The sequence below is a fragment of the Triticum dicoccoides genome, chromosome 5B (assembly GCF_002162155.2).
Source record: "Triticum dicoccoides isolate Atlit2015 ecotype Zavitan chromosome 5B, WEW_v2.0, whole genome shotgun sequence".
Classification (NCBI taxonomy): Eukaryota; Viridiplantae; Streptophyta; class Magnoliopsida; order Poales; family Poaceae; genus Triticum; species Triticum dicoccoides.
In genome coordinates, this window is record NC_041389.1 from 236,069,900 (window position 1) to 236,081,938 (window position 12,039).

General features: G+C 45.4%; 1 protein-coding gene across 2 annotated transcripts; it reads left to right on the top strand.

Annotated features, from left to right (window-relative positions):
- Window positions 1-499: 499 nt before the first annotated feature.
- On the top strand, window positions 500-6,737 carry LOC119308194 (protein FAM135B-like). 2 transcript variants are annotated; one of them, XM_037584313.1, is made up of 14 exons: window positions 500-1,127; window positions 1,572-1,663; window positions 2,506-2,660; window positions 2,748-2,812; window positions 2,926-3,112; window positions 3,719-3,982; window positions 4,103-4,236; window positions 4,371-4,563; window positions 4,640-4,699; window positions 4,776-5,027; window positions 5,106-5,364; window positions 5,444-5,649; window positions 5,756-5,806; window positions 5,918-6,737. In XM_037584313.1, exons 1-14 carry the CDS (start codon window positions 895-897, stop codon window positions 6,206-6,208), a joined length of 2,442 nt encoding a protein of 813 aa, XP_037440210.1. In that variant the 5' UTR covers window positions 500-894; the 3' UTR covers window positions 6,209-6,737. The 2 variants fall into 2 exon arrangements, with proteins under 2 accessions (XP_037440210.1, XP_037440211.1); XM_037584314.1 differs by having other exon boundaries at window positions 1,089-1,127; window positions 2,493-2,660.
- Window positions 6,738-12,039: the final 5,302 nt, after the last annotated feature.

The window sequence follows — 12,039 nt, forward strand, 5'->3', positions numbered from 1 at the left end:
CATTCGAAGCATTTCGATCGAGTCTTGGAATCACTTCGGATTATGTCTCGACTATGGGGGGTGTAAGAATACGCAGCATGCATTAGGGATATTCTTATTGTAATCTTTTCCCTTCCTATCTAAACCTCCACATCTATCCTTTCCTTCTCAACTAGGATTAGATCTTGGAGGACAAGCATAGGCTGGTTTTGTAGGTGTGCATACACGTGCCCTTTGGGCCCTAATGCATGGGATTGATATTCTCCCAAACCTACTACGATTATGTTACTCCCACTATGAATAGTCCGAAAAGCGGCAGGCTAACAGGTGGGACCGCCAGCCCTAACGACATGCTACCTGCTTGTGTACCCCGGTAGAGTTACGGCCATAAAATCGTCCCCTCCACTCCTCCGACTCCACGTGCACCCTACACTGCCGTTCCCCCCAACCCAAACCGGTCCATCACTTCCAACTCGGCCGCCACATGTCTGTGACACTAGCCAGCCATTAAAAATCCCCTTCCCACCTTTCTCCCCCCGCCCCCTCCTCTCACCCTCCTCTTTGGCTCTTTCTCACCAGCTCCACCGCCGCCTCCTTCTCCCACTACTCCGCCTCCGATCTCCGGACCCTCCGGCGACCGGGCCCCACCACCCGGTCTCTACGCCGCCGCCCAGGCTCCACGTGCCAAACTAGCGCCGCCGCCGCCATTAACCAACTTACCTCCCATCATTCCTTCCCGATCTGCCAACTAGCCAACCCCACTGACGTGCTACGCCGCCGCCCTCTCCCTCTCCCCCGCCAACGCGCTTGGCCTCCCTTGCATCCTACTCCCGCCGGGTCCTATGCCCGAACCCTAGAGCTCGCTCGCCCAGGGATCGACCAAGTGATGCGCGGATCGGGGCGGGCGGCGCGGCCATGTTGGGCCGCATGAAGTGCCTCGTCGGCGGCGCCGTCGACCAGGGCAGCCCGCGCGGAGCCGCCAGGAGGGTCTCGCCGGCGTCCGGCCGCGTGCACAACGCCGCAGCCGCCGCCGCGGGGCCGGGGGACAAGAGGGCCATCTGCTTCCGCCCGCCGGACGTCATGGAGACGGTGCACGAGGTGGCCGTCTACATCCACCGCTTCCACAACCTCGATCTCTTCCAGCAAGGGTACATAGCCGTGTCTCGTGGAGATGCTTGCTTTTGGTATTTTCTTTTCCGTGGGTGTGTTCTTTTCTTGGGTTTAGTTTCACTCTTCTCTTTTCTGACTACTAAAGTTCCAAGTGGGTTGAGTTTAAAAAGTTTCATTTTTTATTGTGACATGTAAAAAAGCGAGTACAAAGTTTCGGTACAAACTTAGTCAATGGTTTTGGTTTGCCGGAGCATTTCGTGTTAATTCGGTTATTCTTCTTTTCTTTTTTGCGAGTCAGACCTTTTCCACCCTCGTACTGGCCTAATTCTGAGTTTGTCCATACACATTTTTGTCCATTTTTATGCTGCGAGATGGCATGCAGATCTTTGTCTCCACATTTCTGGATCTCCGAACCTTTTGTATTTAATGTTAACTAGGGAGTGCTGTTCTTTGTTGTGAAACGAGTATTGGGTTATGTGCAGATGGTACCAGATGAAGATTAGTGCAATGTGGGAGGAGGGTGAAAGCGGTAGCAAGACACCAGCTTCACCCGCAAGGGTGGTCCAGTACGAAGGTGCGCCCATCTCTTCTAACCAGGGACACTATGATGCGATCCTCTGCTTCAGTGCTTCTGTTATTCACATGATTTCAAGATGTTTCCATGGAAATACATGTTTAAATTGGTACCTTTGCAATGCATGTAGTGAGCTAAAAGTTCATACCAACTGTTTGATTGTTGTCAATATTCAGTACTATAGTCGATAAGAACCAATGAACCATGCTACTGTTTTCTAGTAGTAGTGCAGAAAATGAAGTCTACCTATGTAAATGAGACTATTTGTGATGGTTTTAAGCTCTACCTTGCTTGTATAAATCTATCAACCTACCTTGTTGCAATCTACTTCTCCTTCTTAGATAACATCAAGAGGCATGTTTTTATAGCTGGATACGGACTGTACAAGCATGTCAATGTCGTGCACTATAATTATCATAGCGCACATAATATGTCTGTTAATCTTTGTGGAGGCTTGTATTCCTTCTAGATGAACTAACTTATTAAATTGCGGTGAGTAGAAAATGCACCTTGTCTGGTGACGAGACAATGACAGTAAGCTGAGATCACAACTAAAGGATGGGGCCAAGGCCCACCAAACAGTGTGCTGCAGTGTTATGGAGAATGTGATCTACTGATCTGTACTGGACCATCTGTTAACATGGTGAAAATGTTGTACCAAATATCAATGCGCTCTCACCTAAATCACATATGTTTATGTCTATTTAACTTCATTGTACACGAAAACAAGTGTTAAGATTCCAAGATTTTTTATTTGGTTGCAATTGCTTGAAAGATTCTTTTGTTAGAATCCTTGCCAATCATTAGCTAATAGATAATGACATGCTAGGTGGATTGTGCAGCTCCTGATGTCGGTGCGGACGATGCTTTAGGCATATGGAGAATAGATGACGCTGATAACAGCTTCTACACACAGCCATTCAGAATCAAGTATGCTCGACAAGACATCTATCTATCGGTTATGGTGTCTTTCAACATACTCAATGGTGAACAAGAGGTTGGAAATTCGAATATTAGTATTCCTTTTTCTGTTTTGAATTAACTAATTGCAGCCTTATGAGAGCGCATGCTTTATTTTTTCAAGGGTCCAGCAGCTTCTGCTGTGATATTGAAGTACGAGTTAATATATGCCCCAACACTGGAAAATGGGTGAGTATAGTTCTAATTTATATCTGTATTCTTTCTTTTGAGATTTAGTTCAGTCATGTGCATCTTATGGTTTTCATTTGCCAAGACTGATGGGGCTATTGCTTCTGTTTTAGATCTGATATCCAATCTTCTAGCGCTACATCTTCAGCTGCTGTACATGAATTTAGGATCCCACGCAAAGCACTCCTGGGCTTACATTCATATTGTCCAGTTCACTTCGATGCATTCCACGCGGTGCTTGTGGATCTGACATTACATATCGTGTACCTGAAAGCTGGTGCAAATAAATCATCATTGAAGGTACACAGGTTTGTGAAGCTTTAGCTTTAATGTTCTTTGAAAATGGAGCTCCTATGCAACTTGTGTGAGGCGGTGGGTAACTAGATGCTCTGAACAACTTTCGACAAAGTCACACAACCATAGAACTAGGTTGGTACTAGAAACTGTATGGCTGGTATCCACTAGGATTCATGTTCTAGGTTTCTATTCCTGATCTACCACTTGAGATTAAACTCTACAAATGAGCGGAATTTTATTTTAACATTGTACCACAATTCCCAAGCGGTGTATTGAGAAGATCAAAAAGTCTAAATCGTTGATTTACTTTCAGCTCTTTAGGTTCATCACTTAGAAATTATATCCATCAGGCTGTAGTTTATGCTGCATTAGCAATCATGTCCCTCCGTTCCTAAATAGATGACCCAACTTTGTACTAAAGTTAGTACAAAGTTGAGTCATCTATTTTGGAACGGAGGGAGTAAATGACATCAACTTTCTATCGCTGGAGAGCCAAGTAGTCCAGTATAAGTTTCCCAATTAAATGGCTCTGGCAACCTGATGGATGGTGTGATTTTATTTGTTATCATGATTACTTTCTCCTTGTAAACATGCCATTTTAATATGCAGATACCAGATCAAGGTTTACGCCCAACATCACATCACATAATCAAGGCATTATTGGCTTCGAGGGAAATGTTACTTGAAGAATTGAAGAAAATCAGTGGTGCTGTTGGCAAAACAATAGAAGATTTAGATGATGCTGACTTAAGTCTTGGTAAATATGAGTCACTTCAGTCTTCAAAACCCGTCCATCCCGATTCTGGTAAAGTTTTCCCTGTAACTACCAAGGGTGTTGGGCATTTGGCTGGCATTTTACATGACTTTCTGGAGGTAAGTTTCATCATCCTTTTTATAGTGACCTATGAATGTGTTCATGATATGGGGACCTTTTTTTTTTTGAGTTGGTGTACTGGACTTGCTGATTGGAAATATTTATGCACAATTCTACAGAGACCCAACGATGTTTTTGATGGCACTAGTGATGGTATGCTGTATACTCTTTCCAGTGAAGAGTTGTTAGAATTGTTTGTAACCGTGAGCAGCCAACTTTCACTTCTATGGAATGCATTCTTGAAATTTCATAGGTGAAGTTAACTGTTCTCTCACTTTCACTTGTTTTTATACTGTATTTGCACTGTCCATGGTCCTGATGGTTTCTCAGTTAACCTATTTTTCGCAGATATCATTTGCCCAACATTGTTTTCTTGTTTCACTGCAGGATAAATAAAACTAAGATACTGGATTACTTGCGGGACATTTGGGCCGTTGACAGGAAAGCAGAATGGTCAATCTGGACTAATCACTCTAAAATCGAGATTCCACACCGCTATTTGCGGAGTATGAGTGATGACCCACCTCACCGCCAACACTCCCTCCTGAGAGTTTCTGGTTCAAGGAAGTTTCATGAAGATGTAATTATCTCCCATTCATAAGTAGCATATATTTATCACTTCTTATAATCTCTTACTAGTTTACATCTATTTGCAGCCTGTACAAAATTCTGCTTCACGGGCTGAGCTACACAGGAAGAGCATAGCCCAAATGAAGGTAACATTGTTTTCTGGAATAGTTTATGTGCACAAATATTTATTGTAAACTGTTACTAATTTGAGAAATCTTGCAGATCAACACGAGGTCTGTTCAAGATATGCATATATATGCTGATCCTTCGCGTGTACCTGTTGTTCTTATAGAACAACATGTCATGGTTGTTCCACAACATGGTTCAAACAAGGATTTGGCATCAAGTTCTTCAGAACAGAAGGATACTATTGTGCTACCTAAACTACAAGGAGAGTCTTTGGCGCTGAAAAATATCAATGGTAAAAAAGGTGGACGCGTACTACGAGCTGTCATCTTTGTGCATGGATTTCAGGCAAGTCCCATGCATCTGCTTTAATTCCCTGGAGTCACAGTATTGTCGGCTATAATTTATTGTGTTTATAAAAAGCAGGGACACCATTTGGATTTACGTCTTGTTAGAAATCAATGGCTTCTATTGGATCCTGGAGCTGAATGCCTAATGTCTGAGGCTAATGAAGACAAGACTTCTGGAGATTTTAAAGAAATGGGTGGCAGGCTTGCTGGGGAGGCTGTTGCATTCTTGAAAAAGAAAGTGGATAAGCTTGCAAGACATGGAGGCTGCAAAGAATTGAAGCTTAGTTTTGTTGGCCATTCCATTGGAAACATTATCATCAGAACTGCCTTAGCAGGTATTTCCAACTTGTCAAATTCCAGTGAATCAATCAAGCGAGTCTTTAGGTGACTAACTATATTTCTGCATCCCAATAGAACCTGCATTGCAGCCATACTTGAAGAACCTCTACACATACATGTCGATATCAGGGCCTCACTTAGGTTACTGGTACAGCTCAAATTCTTTGTTCAATTCTGGTCTCTGGCTTCTAAAAAAGCTTAAGGGGGCACAATGCATCCATCAACTTACTTTCAGTGACGATCAAGACCCCCAGAATACCTTTTTTTATAGGCTTTGCAAGGTACACCCTGCTTCATTCTGGAATGTACTCGCTGCCAACTTATGTACCAGATACATTTTCCAGTAAGAATTAACCATGAAGTATTCTTGTTGTTTTCTTCCTTCAGTCGAAGACACTAGAGAACTTCAAAAATATCATATTGTTATCGTCACCACAGGTTAGTCCATTTTGTCCTTTTGAACGACTTCAATTTACCCTGAGGATCTGAACTATAAGCTGGGTGCTCCATGTCACTCACAAGTCATGATGTATTTCTTTGATCTACCAGGATGGGTATGTACCATATCATTCAGCAAGAATCGAGCTCTGCCCAGCTGCGTCGGCTGATAATTCAAGGAAAGGTCAAGTCTTCACAGAAATGCTGAATAATTGCTTGGATCAGATGCGTGCACCGTCGTCTGAAACTCGTATATTCATGAGGTGTGATGTTAATTTCGACCAATCTGCCCATGGACGGAACCTGAACACCATGATCGGCAGAGCAGCCCACATAGAATTCCTGGAGACTGACATCTACGCCAGGTTCATCATGTGGTCCTTCCCTGAACTTTTCCGATGACGATGACAATGTTCTCTCCCTCTTATTTGGGATGGCATGATGTTCCAAACCAAACCAAACCAAAACCTGGATACTGCACTACTGACCAAGAAAGGAATATAAAGGTTTCGTCACCAAGATGGATAGCACTGTAAAGTTCCCTAGCAGTAACATTTTGCCAGTTTGTTAGATTTGATTTGTATAAATAGTCGATTTGTTCATTTCGATTTATAGCCCTGTAGATGTGCCGTCAGGTCTTGATAATCCAACGTCGTCTGGTGTGGTGTATTTTAACGCTGCCAGCCAGTTTAGAGGGCCAAACAGCCAGTGAGCTTATGTCAAATAAGCATGACATGTGTTTTATTTTCTCTTAATGATCACTACATCAGGCAGAGATCATTGTCTGGTTCTTGCCATGTCATGTTGTTGATTTGTAACTGAATGTTGAGGATTCATTGGATGACGGAGAGTGTGCAGTCAAACTTGTATGAAGGACTTTTGTTGTACAAATATATTATTGAGATTGTAAGAATCAAAATAATATTCATCATCGTATTTGTTAATACGTACTCTCTTATTTTCAGTGATCTAAACGCTTTTTTTAGAGGGAGTATTTCTTTTCCATCTCTACCGAATAGCTAATGATAAAGGGTGTTGGTGTCCGAAGGTTTGAGGTCTTCTTTGCTTCATAGTATAGGAATATATCATACAAATAAGAAACTATAGAAAATGAGATGGCACGTATGAGTGATGTCACTTAATTAATTAATTGATGTGATAGAAACTTTTTCATCTGGTATAGGCTAATATTTGTTTTTTCTTTCAAATGTGAATGATAGGCTTTTATTCCACGTAAGAATAGAAATCCATTCCTCCAATCAAATGACTTCCAAGGATTTTTCTCTATAAAATTCTTATCTTCCAGAATTCCTATAAGGCTTGAAGCTTAAGGTGAGTGTTTTTCTAGATTATAAGGCCTCATTTGGTGTCCGTGTTTTTCTACTCCCTCTGTCCAATAATATAAGACATTTTTATAAGCTAACATAGCTTGCAAAATCGTCTTATATTATGGGGGACGAAAGGAGTAGATTATAAGAGCACTACAACCGGGCTTTGTAAACTCGATCCCTCTAATGCCCGCGGATACTAACCGGGCACTCCCTAAATCCGCGCCTCCATACCGCATATCTCATATCCGACATCCTATATCCATATAAATTCATGCGACGTAGTACGTGGAAACAAACTTATAAACCAATATCGAACGAGCATAATCCACATAAACATCACCAAAAGATCATAAAACGTGCATAGTTGACACAGTTCAATGAAGGTTGAGGAGGTCATCGGGCAGGCAGAGCAGATTGGGTAGGCCGCGCAGATCAGCGCGCGGGGCGGGAAGCGTTGGTGTCAGCGCTGTGGCGACGAGCGACAGGAGGCGTCGCACCGGACCCGGTGCTGCCGCCCGTATCGACCCGCTCGCGCTCGAGCGCGATAAGGAGCGCCATCTCGTACTCATCTCCGGAGCTGCCGTCGGAGTGGCTGCCGGTGCTTGACATGCTCGCCGGTGCTAGTGATTGGACGGATTGGGGAAAGGGGAGCGTTGGGGAGTGGAGCAGAGCAAAGTGAGCTAGGGTTTGCTCCGGAGGGGGATTTTGTGGGGTCGGGGTGGGCCAGCGGTGTGCCGGGCTGACGTAGCGGACACGCCCGGGCCGCCTCATATCCACCTTATATTTGGGCTGGATATGAGGGATGCCGGTCAGCCCGGACTTTGTCCGCGGTTTGAGAGCTCCGATTGGGTCGGTTTTTTGTGACCGGTCAGTGACCGGACGTCCTGCTCGGACGTTTGAGACGTGTTTGAAAGGTCCGGCTGTACATGCTCTAAGGCCTCGTTTGGTCCATACGGTAGAAATATCATATAGGAATAGGAAAAAAAAAGATGACATATATCTCAATTTTCCTTTCTTTAATATGTGAAGTATTTGATTTTCTATTCTACTACCTCTGTATCATAATATAAGACATTTATATTCGAGAAAATAATATAAGACATTTTACACTTCTACTCCCTCCGTCCGAAAATACTTGTCATCAAAATGGACAAAAAAGATGTATCTAGAACTAAAATACATCTAGATATATTTCCTTTTATTCATTTTGATGACAAGTATTTCCGGACGGAGGGAGTATATTATATGCTACGGAGGTAGTACATAGGAATATGAATTCATTCATACAAAGCAAAGGGCTCCAAAGTCTAGGAAATAGATGATGCTGCATAAAATGTTTATCCTTTAGAATTCCTATAAAATTCATGCAAACCAAAGGAGGACTAAATTCTAAGTAAAAAGTTTTCCAACCTAGAGTTAAGTAGGCGGGGCGTAGATTTTTCTTGTTTGAGTTGGATGCCGGGCGTAGATCATCTCACGTAAGTGATGTGACTTGGGATTACTGACATGTCTTGTTCGCGGGCCGACGTGTGCTTAAGCGAGTATCTGTCGTTTTCTTTGTTTCCTTGGGTGGTGGTTGTGGTGCGTAGAGAGGAGGATGGAATGTTTCTTGCGGGCCGAACATGCTGCCGTGGAGGAGGAGTAGAAAGAAGACCAACGCGGTAAGCAGCTTGGACTGTTGAAAGTTGATGATCCTATTCCTGCCTCACCTTGCCCTGGCTCCCAGCCCCAGCCTCAGGTGTTTGTTTCATGTTGAGGAGCACCAGGAAAGTCAAGGCCGAGAAGGAGCACCTGCCACCGGACCGGGTCGTCCGGTCCTTCCTGCCGACCTCCGGGGGGATTCATCTGTCATCGCTGCTGTCGCCGTCGTCGCCGACGAATTCCAGATGCAGAGGCAGTTTAAGTTTAAGGAGGAGCCCCCCGACGTACAGAGTCCACAGGACATTCGTCTTGAGCCTCCCCTCGTGGTGGCATAGGAGCGGAGAGCTGTCTGTCTGTCTGCCTGTCGTGGGCAGGCACGACATGCCGCCATGTTTGGCTTGGCTGCACGTCTGAATCCGGGCGAGCAGTAGGTGCATTTTAACGTTGACTCCAAACCCAACCCAGGTCGCAGCATAGCATCATTCCTTTCCTGCTGGCTGGGGTGGGTCACGTCAGTTCAGTTAGGCCAAGACGACCACCGGCAGGACAGACGACGGGTCCATCCATCTCCGTGGTGCCGGCGCCCTCTGATTTGGTCTTTCCTTCTCATAGGACCGCTCCGATCACATCACCAGGGTAACAGTACCACGGCAGCAGATGGACAGGGCTCGCGCCATCGCACGGTTTAAGCATGGCCCAGCCCCAACCCAGTCCGTTCCATTTACAGCTCAACGCAGCAGCGCAGGAGGCTACCTGTAACCAACAACACTATGCTGCCATTTGTGCTGCTTTGCTGATTACTTCCTCCGTCTCATAATATAAAAACGTTTTTGACACTAGTACACTAGTGTACACAGAGGACAGAGAGAGTACAATTTAGATTAGATGATGCAATGGCCGCAAGCTTATAGGACAGGAACTTGTCCCACATCATTCCTCCATGCTACACCTCCATCTCATCCAGTCTCTATTCTGCAAAGCTGGTAGGTAAGAGAAAAGAAAGATGCAACGCGCTTCTTTTGTTTCATGTCATCAGCCACCAGCATTAAATTAATGTCATAAGAAAGACGCAGAAAAAAAACTAAGTTAAAAAAGTATTCCTAGTCCTTTTCTTACTCCTACTCCTAGTAGGGAGTAAGAGAATTCCAACACACCGACCCATTTCGTCCGCGCGTATTCGTTTGGATCGCCATGGACAGAAAAATCGACCCTCCGTGCTGGCCCAAAAAGACACGTGTTTGCTTTTCGTCCGCCTGGCCACCCATTCATGGCCCAAATTTGGGTCTCATTTGCGTCGGCACGGACACGAAGCGGACGCGCGCGACGCACGCTTACTCCCCTCTGGCCCGCCAGTCGGTGGCACATTGGCCATTCTCTTCCACTCTCATCGAGAGCAAGCCCTCGCCCGCCCCACTCCGTTGCCGCCGCCGCCCAGTTCTGGTGCCCCTGCCAGTAGTCCGCGCCCACACACCTCCCCCGCACACCACCACCTCCCACGTCGCCGCCACCACCACCTCGTCGCCGGGCCACCACAGCTCCCACCCCCACCCCGACGTCGTCGCGAGCACGAAGTCGCCCCCGGCGGCCCCGATCAGCTTCTTCGTTGTAGGATCGAAAGTATGTCTAGAGGGGGGGGGGGTGATTAGACTACTTGACCAAATAAAGATCTATCCTTTTCCCATTTTTAGTTGCGGGCAGATTTTAGCAATTAGCACAAGTCAAGCAATCAACCTACACATGTAATTCTAAGAGTATAGCAGCGGAAAGTAAAACATTACATATGAAGGTAAAGGGAAGGGTTTGGAGAAGGCAAATGCAATGGAAAAAATGGAGATTTTTGGCGTGGTTCCGATAGGTGGTGCTATCGTACGTCCACGTTGATGGAGACTTCAACCCACGAAGGGTAACGGCTGAGCGAGTCCACAGAGGGCTCCACCCACGAAGGGTCCATGAAGAAGCAACCTTGTCTATCCCACCATGCCCATCGCTCACGAAGGACTTGCTTCACTCGGGTAAATCTTCACGAAGTAGGCGATCTCCTTGCCCTTACAAACTTCCTGGTTCAACTCCACATCATGACGGAGGCTCCCACACGGCACCTAACCAATCTAGGAGACGCCACTCTCCGAAAGGTAATAGATGGCGTGTAGATGATGGCCTCCTTGCTCTTGTCCTTCAAATGATAGTCTCCCTAACACTCAACTCTCTCTCAGATTTGGGTATGGTGGAAGAGTGATTTGAGTGGAAAGCAACTTGGGGAAGGCTAGAAATCAAGGTTCAAATGGTAGGAATGGAATCTCTTGATCTCAACACATGAGTAGGTAGTTCTCTCTCAGGAAATGAATGATGGAAGTGTAGGCACGTTCTGTTGACTCTCTCACAAATGGAGAAGGGGAGGAGGGGTATATATAGTCTTCATACAAAATCCAACCGTTACACACATTTGACTCATCTCGGTGTGACCAAATGGTTAAACTCGGTGGCACCGATCAGTTCAAAAATGTGAACGTTAGGAATCTCGGTGGGACCAATTGGAACAACTCGATGGGACCGATGTGCTGGGGCTTAGGGCAAACATCTTCTCGGTGGCGCCGATTGCATCAACTCGGTGGGACTGAAGTGAAGCAATAAGCAACAGAGAATCTGTCAAGCCAACTCGGTGAGACCAATTGCGTAAACTTGGTGAGACCGAAGTGAATGCAATAGATCACATAGCGCTGGCAAGGCCATCTCGGTGAGACCAAGATCCATATCGGTGAGACCGAACTGTTAGGGTTTCTGGCAGTGGCTATGTCATATGAACTCGGTGGCTCCGGATAGAAAGAATCGGTGGGGACGAGTTGGAGTTTAGGGTTTGAACATATTTGAATGGAGACATTGGCTGAGGGTTTTGGAGTAATATCACTAAGCACTTGAGCAAGTAAGCCATTAAGCAACAGCTCATCCCCTTTTAATAGTATTGGCTTTCCTATGGACTCAATGTGATCTTGGATCACTAAAATAAAGATGAAGAGTCTTGAGCTTTTGCCAATATTTGCCCTTAGCATTTTGAGGGGTCTACATCTCTAGTCCATGCCATGTCAATCATTGAACATCTTGGAATATTTATCTTGAATGGATATTAGTTCAATAAGCTGTATGTTGTTATGAATTACCAAAACCACTAGTTGCACTTTCATTCGTCTAACGCCTCCACACTCGCCTGCCGCCACCAGGCCAACTACATTGTCCAGGGGAGGCGCGCATCTCTTCGTCGACCAG